The sequence below is a fragment of the Arachis ipaensis genome, chromosome B5 (genome assembly GCF_059453495.1).
Source record: "Arachis ipaensis isolate K30076 ecotype BB chromosome B5, ASM5945349v1, whole genome shotgun sequence".
In the NCBI taxonomy this organism is placed as follows: Eukaryota; Viridiplantae; Streptophyta; class Magnoliopsida; order Fabales; family Fabaceae; genus Arachis; species Arachis ipaensis.
In genome coordinates, this window is record NC_142440.1 from 12,195,965 (window position 1) to 12,213,695 (window position 17,731).

General features: G+C 35.5%; 3 protein-coding genes across 4 annotated transcripts; 2 read left to right on the top strand and 1 right to left on the bottom strand.

Annotated features, from left to right (window-relative positions):
- Nucleotides 1-275: 275 nt before the first annotated feature.
- On the top strand, nt 276-4,290 carry LOC107640152 (phosphatidylinositol/phosphatidylcholine transfer protein SFH12-like). 2 transcript variants are annotated; one of them, XM_021123038.2, is made up of 16 exons: nt 276-363; nt 436-578; nt 655-862; nt 950-1,049; nt 1,128-1,394; nt 1,481-1,558; nt 1,678-1,779; nt 1,871-1,920; nt 2,015-2,117; nt 2,237-2,308; nt 2,396-2,458; nt 2,540-2,602; nt 2,751-2,919; nt 3,098-3,675; nt 3,765-3,842; nt 3,941-4,290. In XM_021123038.2, the coding sequence occupies exons 2-16, from the start codon at nt 551-553 to the stop codon at nt 3,950-3,952; spliced, it is 1,971 nt and encodes a 656-aa protein (XP_020978697.1). In that variant the 5' UTR covers nt 276-363; nt 436-550; the 3' UTR covers nt 3,953-4,290. The 2 variants fall into 2 exon arrangements, with proteins under 2 accessions (XP_020978697.1, XP_020978699.1); XM_021123040.2 differs by having other exon boundaries at nt 3,518-3,675; nt 3,941-4,286.
- Nucleotides 4,291-10,199: 5,909 nt separating this feature from the next.
- On the bottom strand, nt 10,200-15,904 carry ZAR1 (HOPZ-ACTIVATED RESISTANCE 1). Its single transcript, XM_088487893.1, has 3 exons — nt 12,897-15,904; nt 12,705-12,781; nt 10,200-10,891 (listed from the first exon to the last, which is right to left on the bottom strand). The coding sequence occupies exons 1-2, from the start codon at nt 15,643-15,645 to the stop codon at nt 12,777-12,779; spliced, it is 2,754 nt and encodes a 917-aa protein (XP_088344019.1). The 5' UTR covers nt 15,646-15,904; the 3' UTR covers nt 10,200-10,891; nt 12,705-12,776.
- On the top strand, nt 10,648-12,286 carry LOC107642912 (Peroxidase superfamily protein). The gene is made up of 4 exons (XM_016346418.3): nt 10,648-10,887; nt 11,024-11,215; nt 11,312-11,477; nt 11,657-12,286. Exons 1-4 carry the CDS (start codon nt 10,648-10,650, stop codon nt 12,067-12,069), a joined length of 1,011 nt encoding a protein of 336 aa, XP_016201904.1. The 3' UTR covers nt 12,070-12,286.
- Nucleotides 15,905-17,731: the final 1,827 nt, after the last annotated feature.

The following is a 17,731-nucleotide window of genomic DNA, read 5'->3' on the forward strand; positions in this document are numbered from 1 at the left end:
TTCATAAATAGTAAGGATACATATATTGTAAATAAGACGGTTGATTGTAGTTAGTGAGACGTTAAAGTGAAAGAAGAGGAGGGATTTATATTATATGATATGATAATGAGAGTGACATAAACATTTGATTTTGTTGGAAGGTGTGACTTTAATTTGTTATATGGTATTTGCTAATTATGAAATAAAATGAAGAGAGATTGACGGTAAGAGAATTGGTGGTGAGAATTGTGAATGGCGCCTCACTGTCTCTTAACAATAATATTTCTAAAAGTGGCGCTATTTTGAGGAGAAGGGATAATGTATCATTGAAACAACTTTCTTGTCTGTAATAACTTTTCATTCAATCTGTTCAAGCTTCAACAGGTAATCAATTAGATGATCTGCATATTATGATTCCTTCTTCATCTGTTTTCTTATATGCGTGGATGCATGCAGGCAGGGCAGTTAGGATCAGGTATATCTGCCCTGAATGATATGAGTGCTTGAATCATTCTTCCCTCCAATTTACATACATTCATCTCCCGAAAAGAAACCAAGCACAAGCGGCACCATGTCTGGACCCAACTCCCCCCGGACGAGTAATTAACAACAAACCTTACTTGCTTTCATTTATTTCATGTATTTTTGTGATTTATTTGATCCCGTGTATGGTAGACTCTATGAGGAAGAAAGCCATGAATGCATCAAACGGGCTGAGGAATTCTCTGACGAAAAAGGGCAGGCGGAGCAGCAAGGTTATGTCCATTGAAATTGAGGACGTCCACGATGAGGAGGAGATGAAACATGTCGACGAGTTCCGCCAAGCTCTTATCTTGGATGAACTACTTCCTGCAAAGCACGATGATTATCACATGATGCTTAGGTTTTTTCCCTTTTCTTTTTCTTCTTCCTCTGAATCAAATCTTGCAACGTTACGTTTCTTATTACACTAAATGTTTTTTTCATTTAGATTCCTCAAGGCGAGGAAATTTGATATCGAGAAAACAAAGCTAATGTGGTCTAACATGCTCAAGTGGAGGAAGGAATTTGGTTCAGACACTATTGTAGAGGTATTGTTTTGAATTCCTTAGGTATGGCATGTTGTTATGATTAATTATTAGTTTGAGTTAGGGTGTGTTGTTGTATAGGAGTTTGAATTCAAGGAAATCAATGAAGTGATTAAGTATTATCCGCATGGACACCATGGAGTGGACAAAGATGGACGTCCTGTGTATATAGAAAGATTGGGACAAGTGGATGCCACCAAGCTGATGCAAGTCACAACCATGGATCGTTACATCAAGTACCATGTCCAAGAGTTTGAGAAGACTTTTGATATCAAGTTTCCAGCTTGCTCCATTGCTGCAAGGAAGCAAATCGACCAAAGTACAACAATCCTTGATGTCCAAGGAGTGGTATGCATGCTGAGATCAATACTCATCCTTAAAAACTTCAATAGTAAAAAGATGGCTAAAATTCTCTTGTTGTATGTGTACTGCAGGGTCTTAAAAACTTCAACAAGAATGCTAGGGAACTTGTCACTCGCCTTCAGCAGATTGACGGTGACAACTATCCAGAGGTATTTTCTTCTTCTTTTTCTTTCCATAACGGTTATAATCGTGAAAAAAGATAAAGAAAAAGAAATGTTTTTGTTGTGGATTGCCGAGTAATGTCATGAAATTGGTTGCTTCACTGCAGACCTTGAATCGCATGTTCATCATCAATGCAGGTTCCGGGTTTAGAATTTTGTGGAACACTGTAAAATCCTTCCTTGACCCTAAGACTACAGCGAAAATCCATGTGAGCATACAGAACTTTATCTTAAATCCTCTTGTATTTCTCATGAAAAATAGGTAGAACCAGGTAACTGAAACTTGTAATTCATCTGCAGGTTCTTGGTAACAAGTATGATACTAAATTGCTTGAAATAATCGATGCAAAGTAAGTTCATGAATAGATTCAGTATTATTGTTGTAACAACTAACAAGAAGGTTCTTAGTTATGACAAATTTTTTTTTTTTTTTTACTTTGCCAGTCAATTGCCTGAGTTTTTAGGAGGCAGTTGTACCTGTCCTGGAGTTGAAGGAGGTTGTATGCGTTCTGATAAGGGTCCATGGAAGGATCCAGAAATAATGAAGGTGGGCTTAACATACAATTACCTCTTTATTCCTTCTTTAGCATCTCCATTATGATTTTAGCCTTTTAGGCTACAATAATGTCTTACATGTTTATGTCTTCTAAACTACTTGAATTGTAGATGGTTCAAAATGGTGATCACAAATGTTCGAAAGGGAAAGGGTCTCAAGCTGAGGAGGAGAAACATGTGGAGGTAAGATAGCTTATCATTCTGTTAATTAAGTTTGATGATTTCCGTTATTGGTGAGGTTTTGAAGTGATTAGTGAGCATTATTGTTAGGAATCCAAGCCTATGTCCAGGTTGGGAAGTCTCAGCAAACAAGCCTCTTCACTTAGTGATAAGGTATGTTGATATCATTCTCATGATAAGTGTTTTCTGTCATTACTCAAATTTTTTCGAACTAATTTCTATTTCCATGATTAGGGAAACAAGAGTTTCAAGGGGGAAGCGGCTCTCACCAAACAAGTTTCTTCACTTAGTGATAAGGTATGTTAATGAATATCAGAGTTCATCCAAACTTAACTATTCAATCAAAACTAAAATAGAACATTATGTCAGAGTCAGACGATCATACATGTGTCTATCATCATCATCATCATCATCATCATCTGCTGTTGCCTTATTTCTAACACAGGCCGCAGCGAATAAAAAGGTCCAAGAGAGCCAGGCTGCTCAAGCAAAAACGACACAGCAGGCTCTTGTGGTTGCGGTTAAAACCAAGAAGCATGAGGACATTATCCCCGTGATTGACAAAACAGTGACAAAAAAGATTGACAAAGTTGACAAAACTACAGCATCTAAAGGTACATATTAGTAGATCAAATCAACAGTAATGGTCTTGTTTTATTTGTGTTGTATAAATGTATGTGAGTGGAAAAGGTTTATAGTACTAGATGTGTCAATGCCAAAATGAAAAAAAAAATGTGAAAGAAAGAAAGAATGCACTTCCGAATAGTAATTACGCGTTCAACTGGTATCTAGATGAAGGAGGAGAATGCGCCCCTGGTGCCATGGATGTTGATATGAGCAAGATTCACGGAAAAGAAAATTCCAAGGTTTTGAATGGCCTGATGGCCTTTGTAATGGGAATCTTCACCATGGCCAGGGTGACACAAAACATGCCAAAGCAACTCACTGCCTCTGCTTCTTGTTCTTCTAAGACTACTACTACTACTCATGCCAACAACACCATCATTTCTTCATCACAAAAAATCCAATCTTCTACTACTCATGAATTTAATGGGAAAACCCATATCCCTCATTCTTCTTCTCCTTCTCATAATGATAATGATCATGATCATCATGATCGTGATGTATGTAATGTTGGGGTGGTCCCGTCTCTTGATGAGAAGGTCCCCTCTGACGATTTGCCTGATCCCCCAACTGCCCTCTCTACTGCAGAGTTCACCACTGTGATGAAGCGGATGGCTGAGTTGGAAGAGAGAATGCACAACATGAACCAAAAGTCTGCTGCCTTGCCCCCTGAGAAGGAGCAGTTGCTCAACTCCGCTATCTCCCGCGCCGACAACCTTGAGAAACAACTCATGGAAACCAAGAAGGTACTCACTGCTCACCATTCGTTTAACATAATCCGTGCATCTTCACTTCTCTCTTTTTGCTGTCTCATCCATCTTCTTTAATCTTTCAGCAATTGGAGGATTCACTCAGCAAGCAAGAGGAGCTCTCTGCTTACATTGAGAAGAAGAAGAGAAAGAAGAAGAAGATGGTATGTTCACCTACTTTATGTGCATGCATTCATGCATGCTGGCTATTATGTTGATCAAAACTTGCTTTCTTTCTTTATCTATTAATTCTGTAATGCAGATATTCTTTTGAGCGGAAGAGGAGAAAATCATGAGGATCGGATGATGTTTCTGTCTGTCTCTCTCTCTCTCTCACTCTCAGTCATCAGTAGAACTTCACAGATGCCATGTTACATAAATGATGTTGAACATGTGAACCACAAAATGTACAAAACAAGAAAGTGGATATGCTCAATATATGAATTATGCAAATATAACCAGTACTCTTGGCCTCTGATAGGATAGGACTTGCTCTCTATGTACATATATATGGGGCGTTAGTTTGCATGCACCCCCTGTTTTATCCGTACAGGAATCAGTATCTAGTGCAAATAAAATTATAGAGTATGTGTAAGTAAGTTTTTATGAGAATCCAACACCCAAAGGAGCTATATTGCTACTTCTTTTGTTGGTGCATCCTCTTCTCTTTATTTTCCTCAGACGAAACAATCAACCTTACCAAAGTTTTATTAACTGCTTCGCTATTTATAAAGCTAAAATTATTAATTATTTAACTCCTATCCAGTTATTAATGGCTTAAGCTCGGGTAATAATGATGATCAAGTTAACCAAAGATTTATACCATGAAATGTGTGACTTCTCGGAGTAAATCCCATAGTAGTCTCCGAAATTGACGCCGTGTACATTCCAATTGTATCAATTATGTCTTGAGATTGAAAAAATTGCACCATAGTAGTTCCTGACCTGTTTTTCATTAACGATGCGCTGACGTGACTTGATGACGTGGACATTTGGTGATACGTGTCACCTCATGATTTGGCCACGTGTAATGGTATGATGACGTGTCGGTCAATGACTCGTGGCATGCTGACGTGGATGAATATGCCACGTGTCACAATACTATTTTGACATGTGTTAGATTAGGTCACGTGTCGCAATACTATTGTCCACGTGTCATCCATTATGTCATCGTTACATGTGCACCAAATTGGTCCCTTACTTTACATCAAATGACTTATTTTAGTCCCTGAAATTGAATGTCGTGCACTAAATTAGTCCATTCATCAGTTTTTTCTCATTTTTTTTATAAATTTAAAATTCTCAATATTTTTTTATACACTAATTTTAATTATATTTTTTATTATACATATTTTATAATAAAATTTTTAATTAATAATGTTAACTTGTATCATTAGAGTACATGTTAACTAAAACCAAAATTTTATTATTGCCTCTTGTGTTTATTTGTATCTGTTTTAATATTGTTCAAGTCATGGTTACAATAAGTACTTATATTGATTAATAGTGTAATATCTGAAAAAGTCGCCTAACTAAAGTTATAGATAAAATGAATTATTATAATCAACAGTATAATGGATGGGAATAATGAATTTATATTAGTTAATAAGTGTCTTATCAAGTACTCCTAAAATATTTATTAAAGTGTTAAATATTAAAAAAATTGTATTAAAGAATATTATTATACTCTTAACTTATACTCTTTATTAAATCAATATCAATATGTCACATAATTCTTTTAATAAAATATTGTAAAAAAATTGTATAATTAAACTAATATTTTGAAAATATTTTATAAAAATATTTGTATTTAAATAACTTGTAAAAAGATAAAATTAAAATTAGTGTATTCAAATATATAATGAGAATTTTAAATTTATAAAAAAATGAGAAAAAACTGATGAATGGACTAATTTAGTGCACGACATTCAATTTCAGGGACTAAAATGAGTCATTTGATGGAAAGTACGGGACCAATTTGGTGCACATGTAACGATGACATAATGGATGATACGTGGACAAATAGCATTGCGACACATGGCATAATCCGACACGTGGCAAAATAGTATTGTGACACGTGACAAAATAGTATTGTGACACGTGGCATATTCATCCACGTCAGCATGCCACGTGTCGTTGACCAACACGTCATCATACCATTACACGTGGCCAAATCATGAGGTAATACGTGTCACCAAATGTCCACATCATCAAGCCACGTCAGCGTGTCGTTAACGAAAAACGGGTCAAAAATTACTATAATGCAATTTTTCCAATTTAAAAAACGTAATTGGTGCAATTAAAATTTTATAGACAATTTTAATGCACGACGTCAATCTCAATGACCTCTATAAGAATTTACTCGACTTCTCGTTTACCTAACAAACAATTTCGATGTGCGTACTAATAAGAAGTTTGCACTTTGCAGTGCAAAATCAATTGAATTGCAGTTTGTAAGTATGTTCAATGGTAAATTTCAGCTACCATAGATATCTAACATTCTATTGAATGTGCGATGAAAATAGGCAGGTGGTGGAATGGAACATGGGCAAGTCTTATATGTGAGACTTGACCATATAATAGCATATATATTCGAGATATATATTCTAGTAATCTTACATATCCAAAAGACCAAAACATTGTATCCAATAAATAAAAATACATAATTAATACACTTACACTTATAAAAAAGTGTGAATTACTCTCTTTAAGTTAATTGACACAATTAATTTTTTTTATAATTATATTTTTTCATTTAATTATATCCTATAAAATACAGATACTTTATAGAGTTGTTATGTTCGTGTGTAGGACACATTTTAGACACAATATTCATCGACACTCGTCCGACACGCATGCTTGTTGTATCCAACAATGTCTTAATAAAAAAATAAAAATTCTTTGCCGAACACGTTTGAACACACTTAAATATCATCACGTGTCAGTATATCCAGTCTTATTTTTAATATATATTCTTGAAATAAATTTAGATATAGTATATATTATTATTTATTAAAATAAAAAAAATATTTTAAATTTTGATATAATTAAAATAAGACATTAAAAATAATTAAAAAATTAATTTATATTTTATATGTATGCGTATCCTGATTTTAAAATTCGTGTGTCAGCGTATCCCGCATCGTGTCGTGTCCCATATCTGTGTCCGTGTCAGTGTCTGCGCATCATAGATTATACCAAAAATCAATTCTAAATTTAATGTGAATCAAATCTCAAAAAATTCTCTTTTATTGTTATATTTATAATTCTATCATTTTTCTCCCAAATAAAAATTTTAAATTCGTATATTTTTAATACTAAAAGAATCTCAAATCACCTCAACACATTTTATAAAAAATAAAAATATTTTAAATTTGATCAGTTTCTATTTATTGAAAATAAAAACATCCAAAATTATTAGTTTGTGACCTATAAATTAAAAAGAATTACAAAAATTAGGAACAGAAAAGTTAAGAACAAATCAGAATAAAAATTAGAACAAAAAATAATGAATTCAAGAATTCTAAAATTAAAAATAAAATAATAAACTTAGAATAAATTTTACATTTTAAATTAGAATAAACAAAAAAAAGAAACAAAATCAGAACAAACTCTAAAATCCAATAAGAACGAAATCAAAGTAAAACAAGAACAAAGACATACACAATAAATTAGAATTTAGGGTTTAATTACTCTAAACTAACTAGTGAGTGAGTTATTCGGAGATAATAGTGGCGTAGAAGACTTTTCTAACATAATGGCAGGGGCAGTGACCAACCGACTGCATTAGGATTTTTTTTAAAATAAATTGCAAAAAAATAATAGGGAGAGGAAAGAGGACAACCTACCTGGAGAAAGAAAGGAGAGAGTTCCGGCAACACAGGGAGCAGCAGCAGCGGCGACAATGGCAGGAGCAACAAAAACAACGACGACAAAGCGACCAACGAACGCGAAGCAAAGAGTCCATGCGATCTTTGAAGTCTATTGGTGGCACTGGCGTGGCAAAGGGGGATGCCGAAGGTAGTTTGGGGGAGAGAGATGTAGAGAGAAAGAGTAAATCTTTCAAAATGAGAGGAGAGGGCTCGCGATTTTAATTTAGGGCAAATTTACCGTCAAATTTATCGGTGGTAATGATCACGCCAATTTTTTTCCTCCAAATATTATTGGCAAATTTATTGTCGAAAAATTGAATTTAATAGTAACTTTTTTTTCCGACGAATTTATTGTCAAATCCATCCGTAAATCCACCACTAAAGTCCGACAGTAAATTTGATGGTATTCAACTTCTTCTTGTAGTGGCCGATATGTATTTTCAATAATATTAGTATAACTGAATGATATTAAAAAAATGTAAATTGTTGAATATATATATATATATATATATATAGCAACAAAAATTACCTAACTAATAAATATAATTATACAAAAAGTGAAAAAACTAACTAATACAATCACACAATCACCTAATAAATATGTTTAGTAAACTAAAAAATAAAAATAAAAATTATGGTCATTAACTAAATTCTTTAAATAGTTGTGAAAAAATTAACAAAAATGGAGAGGAAGAAAGAGAAAGAAATATGCGATTATCATCCGAGAGGAAATAAAAAAAATGTGTGAAGTAAATGTTAATTTATATAGTAAATATAAGAAATGAGCATGAAAAAAGAATAAATTTTAATTCAATTTATATCTATTTAAAAAATATAAACATTAATATTAAAAGTATAAAGTAACCTATATAAAAGTAAAAAATAGAAAAATATAAAAAATTAAGATTAAATATCAATTTTATAATGAAAAATAAGAAGCAGTAGACTTTATTTGAAGGAACCAAATAAATTTTATAACTCAATTATATTTATTAAAAAAATATTGAAAAAAGAATTTATAACATTATATAAAAATAAAAAAATATGAAAATACAATAAAAAATCCTATAGTATAATGTAATGATAAAAAGTTATGTCATTTAGAGATAAAATTTTACGTGTTAAATAGAAAAAATCAAATGTCTAATAATGGCTGTGATTTCTCTTTTAATATAAATAGATTGCACGTGTGAATTGCTTCAGTTTAGTAGAAATTAAGCCAAGATACCAAAGTTGAGTGACGGTACCACGTTACCTATTTATTTAGGTGGGTACTCCCATGAAGATATTATAATTGTCTTCATGTGATGATTTTTCTTTTTGACCCTTAGATGATGGATTGTAGGGTTAGATTTTGATATGTTATAAAAGTGTTGTTTTTATTTGAAGTATGGCCAAATTAATAAATCACACTTTTATACAAAGCATCTTCATAAAAAGATGTTTTTTGCATCTTCATTTGAGTAGCTCCCATTTATTTATGCTGTAAAATGCTTGTCTAGTTTACCGGTAGTAGATGTACTCAAGTAGTTAAGTGTAAAGCACAAAGTAAAACACATAAGCTTAAATTTACAAAGAACCAATTACCATTTTATAATGCCATAGTTTATGATATTGTCATGGTGGGGAACTGCCAGCCAAGAACATGTAGGTGCTTAAAAGTAAAGCAGACATAACACCTTGAGAGAATTTATTCGAATTATGCTGCATGGAATTCATATGTAATAATCCTTATTATTCTTTCATAGCTCTGAGGCTAGTTTGCCAGGTGCCACACACAGCTTAATATTATCTCTTACTCTATGCTACTAAAAGAAGCATAGCCCTCATTTTTTAGCAGCATATATATAAAAGCAAATACTGGTAAACCAGAAGACAACAAATTTGGTTTAAGAAACCTGGAGAGGAGTAGGTGTTATCCAAACATACCTGTTCCTTCATATAATTACATCACAAAATTAATTATGTAACATTCCCTTTAATTTGTTATTTTACTATAGACCTTGTCATCACGCGTATATAAAGTTACACAAGCTTAAATACAAGTTGTTAGGTTTTGAAGTCAAAAAGTTATTCCATTTAATTAACTAACCAGAAATCAAGAGCAAGCAACGTCTTAATAGTGATCAAGAAAAGGAGCATATATAAAGAGTACAAACGTGTAAAAACTGTTATAATAATCTATAATTCATCCACCGCATGTTAAATTTATTCTGTCGTATTTTAATATAACCTGTGCATGCCTTTCTCCAATAGAAAAATATGTAAAAAAGATATGAATCAAAAAGAGAGATATGCAAGAAGAGCTTTGAAATATTCAACATTAATCTAAAGCAACGGTTAATCCTAGCTTTTGTGTCAATTCTCACATTGAATACACAATTTTCGGTAGGAAACTTAGCTCAATAATATGAAGACCGACAATGAAGTCAACATAAGCAGGTGTAGACTCCCTCAATAAGGCAAAGAACATAAACATTTATAGTAATTAAAAGAAATGCAGAAAAGAAAAACACATGCATGCCTAGCAAAAGAAAATAAAGTACATGTGAAAAAGTGTAATTAGGCCAAATCATTGTTTTGTCTAATGAAAAGCAGACCATAGTGCTTAAGAAGTTAATGCAAGAAAGGAATTGATGCGGGTCTTAATAAATAAAAACACCCAATGATAATACATAGCTTTCAATGCAAGAATACTGTAGGAACCAGGGTCCAATAATGTCTTCTAATAATTAGTTAAGCTTAAGCTTAAACACTTTTGCTTTATACCATGCTAAAAAGCCTCAAGCTATTTTTATGTTGATAATACTACAGAGAATTTATTTTGTCCAGTAGCAAGAGGCAAGACTTAACAACTCCAATACTCCTTTTTTTTAATGGATTTGAAAGCTAGTTAGCTACCAACTCCAAGCTTTTTTTTTTTACCATTGCACCTTTTTCTTACTCTTCTCCTGTTATGCAATTATTTTCTGCCAGGTTCTTCCTATAAATACCATGTTCTTATCACAATGTGCATCCAATCAAGTTTGAAGACGTTTTATTTTTTTTTTCTTTCTAGATACTCACTCTATACTTTGTGTCCTGTTTAGTGATCTTGATGAGAGGAACAAGTATGGCCAATTCTGTGAACTTTCTTCTGCTTCTTTCTCTACTAGCCTTTGCACCCTTCTGCCATTGTGACAAGAAAGTAGGCGGTTACCTCTACCCGCAATATTATGACAAGTCTTGCCCCAGAGCTCAAGAGATTGTCAAGTCCATTGTGGCCAAAGCTGTCGCGAAAGAAACACGCATGGCTGCTTCCCTGCTGAGATTGCATTTTCATGACTGCTTTGTCAAGGTCTCTGCACATAACATGACAGAAAGCCAACAACAACTTAGTGATTGAAACGAAAATGGAAAATTTTTCTAAGTGTCGTCATAAATGTGTTATAGAATTTATATTGTTCTAGTGAATGACTTAGTTGCAATTTCAGGGCTGTGATGGATCGGTGTTGCTAGATAGCAGTGGAACCATTATCAGCGAGAAGAGGTCAAATCCCAACCGTAATTCGGCTCGAGGATTTGAAGTTATTGATGAAATCAAATCAGCACTAGAGAAGGAATGCCCTGAGATTGTGTCCTGTGCTGACATTCTAGCCATAGCTGCCAGAGATTCAACTGTTCTTGTTAGTATTTTATTTATTTTTTGGCACTCCCTATATCCATATCTTAATCTAGGATGATTTTAAAGACTTGATTTTACCATACCCTTTTATGTGCAGACTGGTGGACCAAGCTGGGAAGTGCCTCTAGGCAGAAGGGATTCTCTTGATGCAAGTATAAGTGGTTCTAACTACAACATTCCTGCCCCCAACAACACATTTCAAACCATCCTAACTAAATTCAAGCTTAAAGGCCTTGATATTGTTGATCTAGTTGCTTTATCTGGTAAGCCTCTATTCTTGTTTTTTGTGTGTCCATAACATGATTGGTTTATGCTTAAAGCCTCTATTCTCATGCATGCACCAAATTACTACATTTAAGTATCACTCCCATTTAGTTCATTTGGTGGTATTTCATAGCTGCACCAGTGCTCTTGGGTATAAACAGTTGTGTAATTTTTATAGGTAGCCATACTATAGGAGACTCAAGGTGCACCAGCTTCAGGCAAAGACTCTACAACCAAACTGGCAACGGCAAAGCAGACTTCACTCTTGACCAATACTATGCTGCTCAATTGCGCACTCATTGCCCAAGATCCGGCGGAGACCAGAATCTGTTTGTGCTAGACTTTGTCAGCCCAGCAAAATTTGATAACAGCTACTACAAGAACTTACTGACCAAGAGGGGTTTGTTAAGCTCTGATGAAATTCTCTTGACACAGAATACAGTGTCTGCAGGTTTAGTGAAGAAGTATGCTGAAAGTAATGATCTTTTCTTTGAACAATTTGCCAAGTCCATGGTTAAGATGGGGAACATTACTCCCTTAACAGGCTCAAGGGGTGAGATCAGAAAGAACTGCAGAAGGGTTAATGCTTAATCAAGTCACAAAATTGTCATGTTGGCAGATCTCATGATTGTACCTATGTTTTAATTTATTGTTCCTTGTTTATCAACATTTAATTCTTCTACATGATGAGTTTTGGCCGTGTGTCATGAACATTAAGTGGGGTGTTTTATAGCATTGTTAATTTGTTATTTTTATGTTTGGTGAAATGAGTATTCCAATAACTTAATAAAGAAATATTATATCCACACTCAGCTTCTTTATATATGAACATTAACTCTCTCTTTATCCTTCATGATTTAATGAGTGAATATTACACAAAAATTCTTGCTGTTTCATACAAGTCAGTATAACAGATGAGAAATGAGAGAAATCATAACTTGCATTAAATTAATGCAGAAGTTGACATGTATAAATGCATTAATAGCGGGAAAGTTGGTTAATGGAGAGTAAGGACTAACTTATCCCATACTAATTCTGAACTAATCAACTCTAACAATTCTAACAGAATTCTAACTTACTAAATGAGTCATACAAATGTGTAATAGTCCGAGACTCAGATCGTTAAAACTTTAAAGTTGCAATAAATCTTGACCTTTTGCATAAAAAATGGATTTCCTTTTGAGAGATAGATGACTCATTAATGTTCAATGGCAAATGAAATGTACCTGCTAGATCCTGAAAATGTTTCCATGCCTTGGATGAAGGTTTGTGCTTACTCTTCAACATTGTGCTGATTGTCAATCTGTAATATAAAATGCAGCAATCAAAGTGAGCTTCCTAAATCCTTTACACCAATGCATAAATGTATTTTATATATCAAACTTCAAATAGAAGCATCGGTGAACGAATCAGCATACCAACTGCCAAAATGTCCATGGAAGATTCAATTGCTGGAGTAACATACTTGAACTCCGGCACATCATTAGTTCGAAGTCTATGTTCAAATTCTACCGGCATTCCTATAATTTTTATTTTCTTGAGAGAAGTGAGAGTCTTGAGTCCTTCTGGAATCGTTCTCAGCTTCTCACAGCCATCAATAAGCATGTGCTCAAGCCTAGGAAGTGCTCTTTCCTCAACAGTCCATTCTTCCAATTCTTTCAACTGAATAAGCCGCAAAATATTCAATTGCGAAAACCCTTCAGCATTGAAGCTCAGTTCCTGCACATTGTATGCACCTTTGCCCAATATGAGCATCTTGAGTTTAGGCAACCGCTCGAGTTTGGCAATTGACTCCTTCTGCAGGTGGGAGTTATGCAGAGTTAGTTTCAAAAGATTTGGAGGGAATTCATGTGGATCGGGCAGCTTCCTGATCTTTCCAATCAAAGAGAGCTTCTCAAGATGAATGCACTGAGACAGCTGCCTAAACATTGGAAATTCATCCTCTTCGGATTGAAGTGAAAGAGTTAGCGAATGAAGGTTGCGAAAACCTTGCACGGTGGAAAGCACAGAATTCACCATTTTTCCTGATAATTCATATATCCCCAGCTGCCTGAGATTGCTCATTTTGGCTAGAGCGCCGTCTTCTATCCACTTACCAGCATCAATGTAGGGTAGGCTTTGCAGATTTGTTAATGTATCCAATCTTAAATGTCCACTGTCTGGAGAGTCAAATGGAGTATACAGCAGCAAATGTCTCAAGTTCACCATCTTCCAAATTATATTTGGTATTCTCTTGAGAAAACAGCAATACCTCAAATCAAGTGTCTGCAGGTTTTTCAAGTTTCCAAGGGAAGGTGGCAGTTTTCCTTCTAGATTAGTCTTTCTCAATCCTAGGTACCTTAGCTGAACCAGGTCCCCTATTGTGCTTGGCAGGCTAACAACCCGAACACCGTCTAATTCCAGCACCCTGAGTAGCTTGAATTTCCTGTAGATGAAATTCAATTTCTGTTCTTGGAGGAAATTCCAGTGGAACCAGATTCTCCCCACTATATCATTATACTCTCTGTTGAAGAACAGCAGGGACCGCGAATGATGAGCACCGTGTTTTAAGAAGTCATACCGGTCGTCACAAGAATGTATAGAAAGGCGCCGGGATCTGGTTGGCTGCTGAGAGTGAGATTGAGAAGTGGTGGACGAGGGTGCCATGTTGCCATGAAATATTTTGAGAAAATATTCCTCTTTTCCTTTGGAGAGTGAAAGGTCTCTGAGAAGATCATGGATGCGAATTGTTTTAACTCTGCCTAAGGAGCTCACTGCTCCCACTTGAATCATGCACCTTCCAATCAACTCATTCAAGTATCTGTGAGCAACACCTTCCGGCGTCTCTTGGCCTTCCTGCGGTAGAAAGCCTTCGGCAACCCACAATCTGAGCAGTTTCTTTGTCTGAATGTTGAGACCCTCCGGGAAAAGGCCTAAATAGAGAAAGCAGGACTTCAAATGGGAGGGTAAATCATTGTAGCTGAGTTCCAGAATCCTTGCTATCCTCTCCTGCTCTTGCAGCAAGTGCCAGCTGATATTCCTCAGCACTTGATCCCACTCCACACTTGACTTGTGCTTCCTTGACAGCAATCCTCCAATCACAACCAGAGCCAAGGGCAGACCCTCACACTTCACCACAATCTCCCTTGCAAGGCTCTCCAACTCCGGAGGGATGAAGACCTTGTTGCATAGCAAACTGTAGCTCTCATCTTCTGTCAGTGTCCTCAGATGATGAGGACTGCTAGTCGCATCGGCATGCAAAGCAACTTCCCATTTCCGAGTTGTCAGCAATATCTTACTCCCCATCTTCCTCCTTGGAAATGCAGACTTCAAGCCGTCCCAAACCTCCATTCCCCAAATGTCATCAAGAACCACCATGTACCTCTTCTCATCCAACACACTGTGAAGCTTGTTCACCAATTCTTCCTCCGGCAACCTCTCCAACCTGTCAGCCTCATCTCTGCTTGAAGCATCCACATCCCTCAGAATCGCTTGCAGAACATCCCTTCTTCTGTACTCCTTCGACACATACACCCATGCTTTGCACTCAAAGTGGTTCACCACGCTTCTGTGATTGTAAAGCTTCTTGGCTAAGGTGGTTTTTCCCAAACCCCCCATGCCAACTATGGAAACTACATGGTTCCTTGGCTCCACGGCAAGAAGCTGAGACAGCAGCAGCTCAATGTCATCTTCAAGTTCAATAACATACTCTTCTTCCGAGTAAGGCGATGGCTGCCTCCAGTGCCTCAAACTCTCAATACTAGTGAGGTTAATATCCTCGCGCGATTCGCCTCGGACGCCATAAGCTTCGCGCCTGGCGGAGACGTCCTTGATCTTGGACATGATCCTGTCAATTCTCCTTGCAAGCTTGTACATGTGGAGGGGTCTTAGAAGCTTGTCCAGATGGCGGGTGTGCATGGCTGCCTTGTACATGTAGGTGTCAATGAGCTCCTCGGCTTCGAAGGCCAAGTCCCTGATTTCAGAGACCCAGATGCGAACACGCTCGTTGCTTTGCTTAGCGTCTGCGTCCTTGAGGAAGCCCTGCATCCATGCCAGTTCGTTCTTGAGCTTCCCTACTTGCTCCCTCACCCCCTCTGGGCATTCCACCTCTGAAACTGCCTCCGCTGCTTGCTGGACCAGCAGTTCTGCTAGCTTTTCAACTACAATTGTAACCGCAACCTCCGCCATACCTAATCCAAGATGAGGGATGAGGATGGAGCTTGTGCTTGTGGAACTATGGGAAGCTTCCTCCAATCAATACTTGGTTGATGTTTCTGTTTGACCAAACCTTTCTTTTTTGTAACTACTTGGTATCTTCATTTCCCGTAATATACTTGCAAATCAAGTATGAACAGTTTGGTTTGAGTTGAATTGCTCTTACTTCACATTAATTTACCCCGTTTTGGTGTTTGGATAAGGAGACTGACTTTGAGGGGTTAGGTAGGCCCAGTATCTACGACTTTCGAATGCAATAGATTTTGCCAGTACTAAAGTTGTAGCAATGCGTAAACTACTGCTTTACTAAATTTATCATTGTAGAATCAAAGATAAATTAATACAAGCCTAGATTTCTATATTCATCTCTCTTTGACTTATAAGAGTTTAAATTCTTTTACATCCCGTATTTTTCTTTGTTTTATTCTCATTTGTACTTAATTGACTCCATCCTTAAGCAGGCATGGATACATAGAAATTATTACATTATAAATTATAAAAATAGCTGTGTAACAGGCCAGAACCATATGTAACAGGCTAGAACCATATGAACAGTCTTGGCACTCAATTTTATTTGTATTCATTCTAACTTTCTAAGTTTATAACAGAAGATTTTAATGATTATTCTTTTCGTTTTAATAACTAACGGTTATAATATCAGTTCTATTCATAAAAGATATTTATTTTTATATTTTAAGAAAAATATTCATAGAATAAATTTTATAAATTCTATTTCATGTGTTTAATATTCTATATTCAAAGTAGACATTTTAGTCCCTAACAAAATTTAATTACACAATTAGTTTCCAACTTTTCTGACGTCCGTCACTTTAGTCCTTTTTGTCACCTCTCCATCACAAACTAACAGAACAATCTGACGTGTCACGTGAAGTTGGTGACTCAGCCGTTAAGTGCAACGTGAGATTAGGATAAATAGGTTCCATTCTGAATGATGCTAAACGCCACGTTTTGGGACTAGGGCATGATGTTGTGTTGTCGTTTCATTAGCTGAGTAGATGTAAAGGTCCTTTTTTGTCTTCCCTCCCCCAAAACGAATTTACAAGTAGCACCTTCTCTTTCTTTCCCTAGGTTTTACGGAAAAAGCCATCACCACATCAACTGCTAATCCTCAGATGACCTCCACTGACATTGTTGAATTAAGGCTTTGTACGAGACGGAGTTATTGTAAAAGAAGGTTCTGTCGGTTTATCGGTCGCCACTGGTCGAAGTTAGTATATCTCTTCTCTATTATGATGTGGATGGTATAGTTGTTCATTGTTGCACTTGTTCGAAGGTGTGTACCTCATGTAGCTGTTTATAGTAGTAGAAATTAGTTGCTGAAAAAAGTGTTTTTAGGTTTTCATTACTATGAAAATTAGTTCCTCATAAATTGTGTAATGCATGCATATATGAGCTTAACATTACAAAGATTCAATAGTTTGTGGTAAATACACTTTATGCATGGATTAATATGGTTATCATAAATAAAAAAATCAAAGTTTGAGCAGTTAGTGTTTAGTATGTAATTGATCTGTATAAGTTTGTATTTTGACTTTGACATTTTATTTTATATTTATGAATGTCAGATGACTGATTGGATTATCCCTGTCTTTTAATATGGGGAGAGTTTTGTCAAAGATAACAGGAGTGAACTTCTTTACATTAATGGGAATGTAAAGAGATTTTTTCCGTTAGATCTTAACCTAGTGAATTATTTTGATTTGAAGAAAATATTTAAAGAGCTTGGCTACCATACATACAAGAAGATGTATTGGTATGATCCAACAATTCCTAGTTATGAAGCAGGCCTACATCCTATATATGGAGACAAAGAAATTAGAGAGATGTGTGACAAGAAGAAGGAGGATAGAAAGATAGATGAATTGTGCCTGTTCTTTGATCATTCAATTATAAAAGATGCTAATTTTGAGGAAGAAGATGACATGAATTTGGGTCAGGGAGATGCTGTTAAAGATAACATGAATCAGGAAGACAATGATAAGGACAATGAAGCTGATGTCTTTTCTAATGAACCAATTTCTGACAATGATAGCTATGA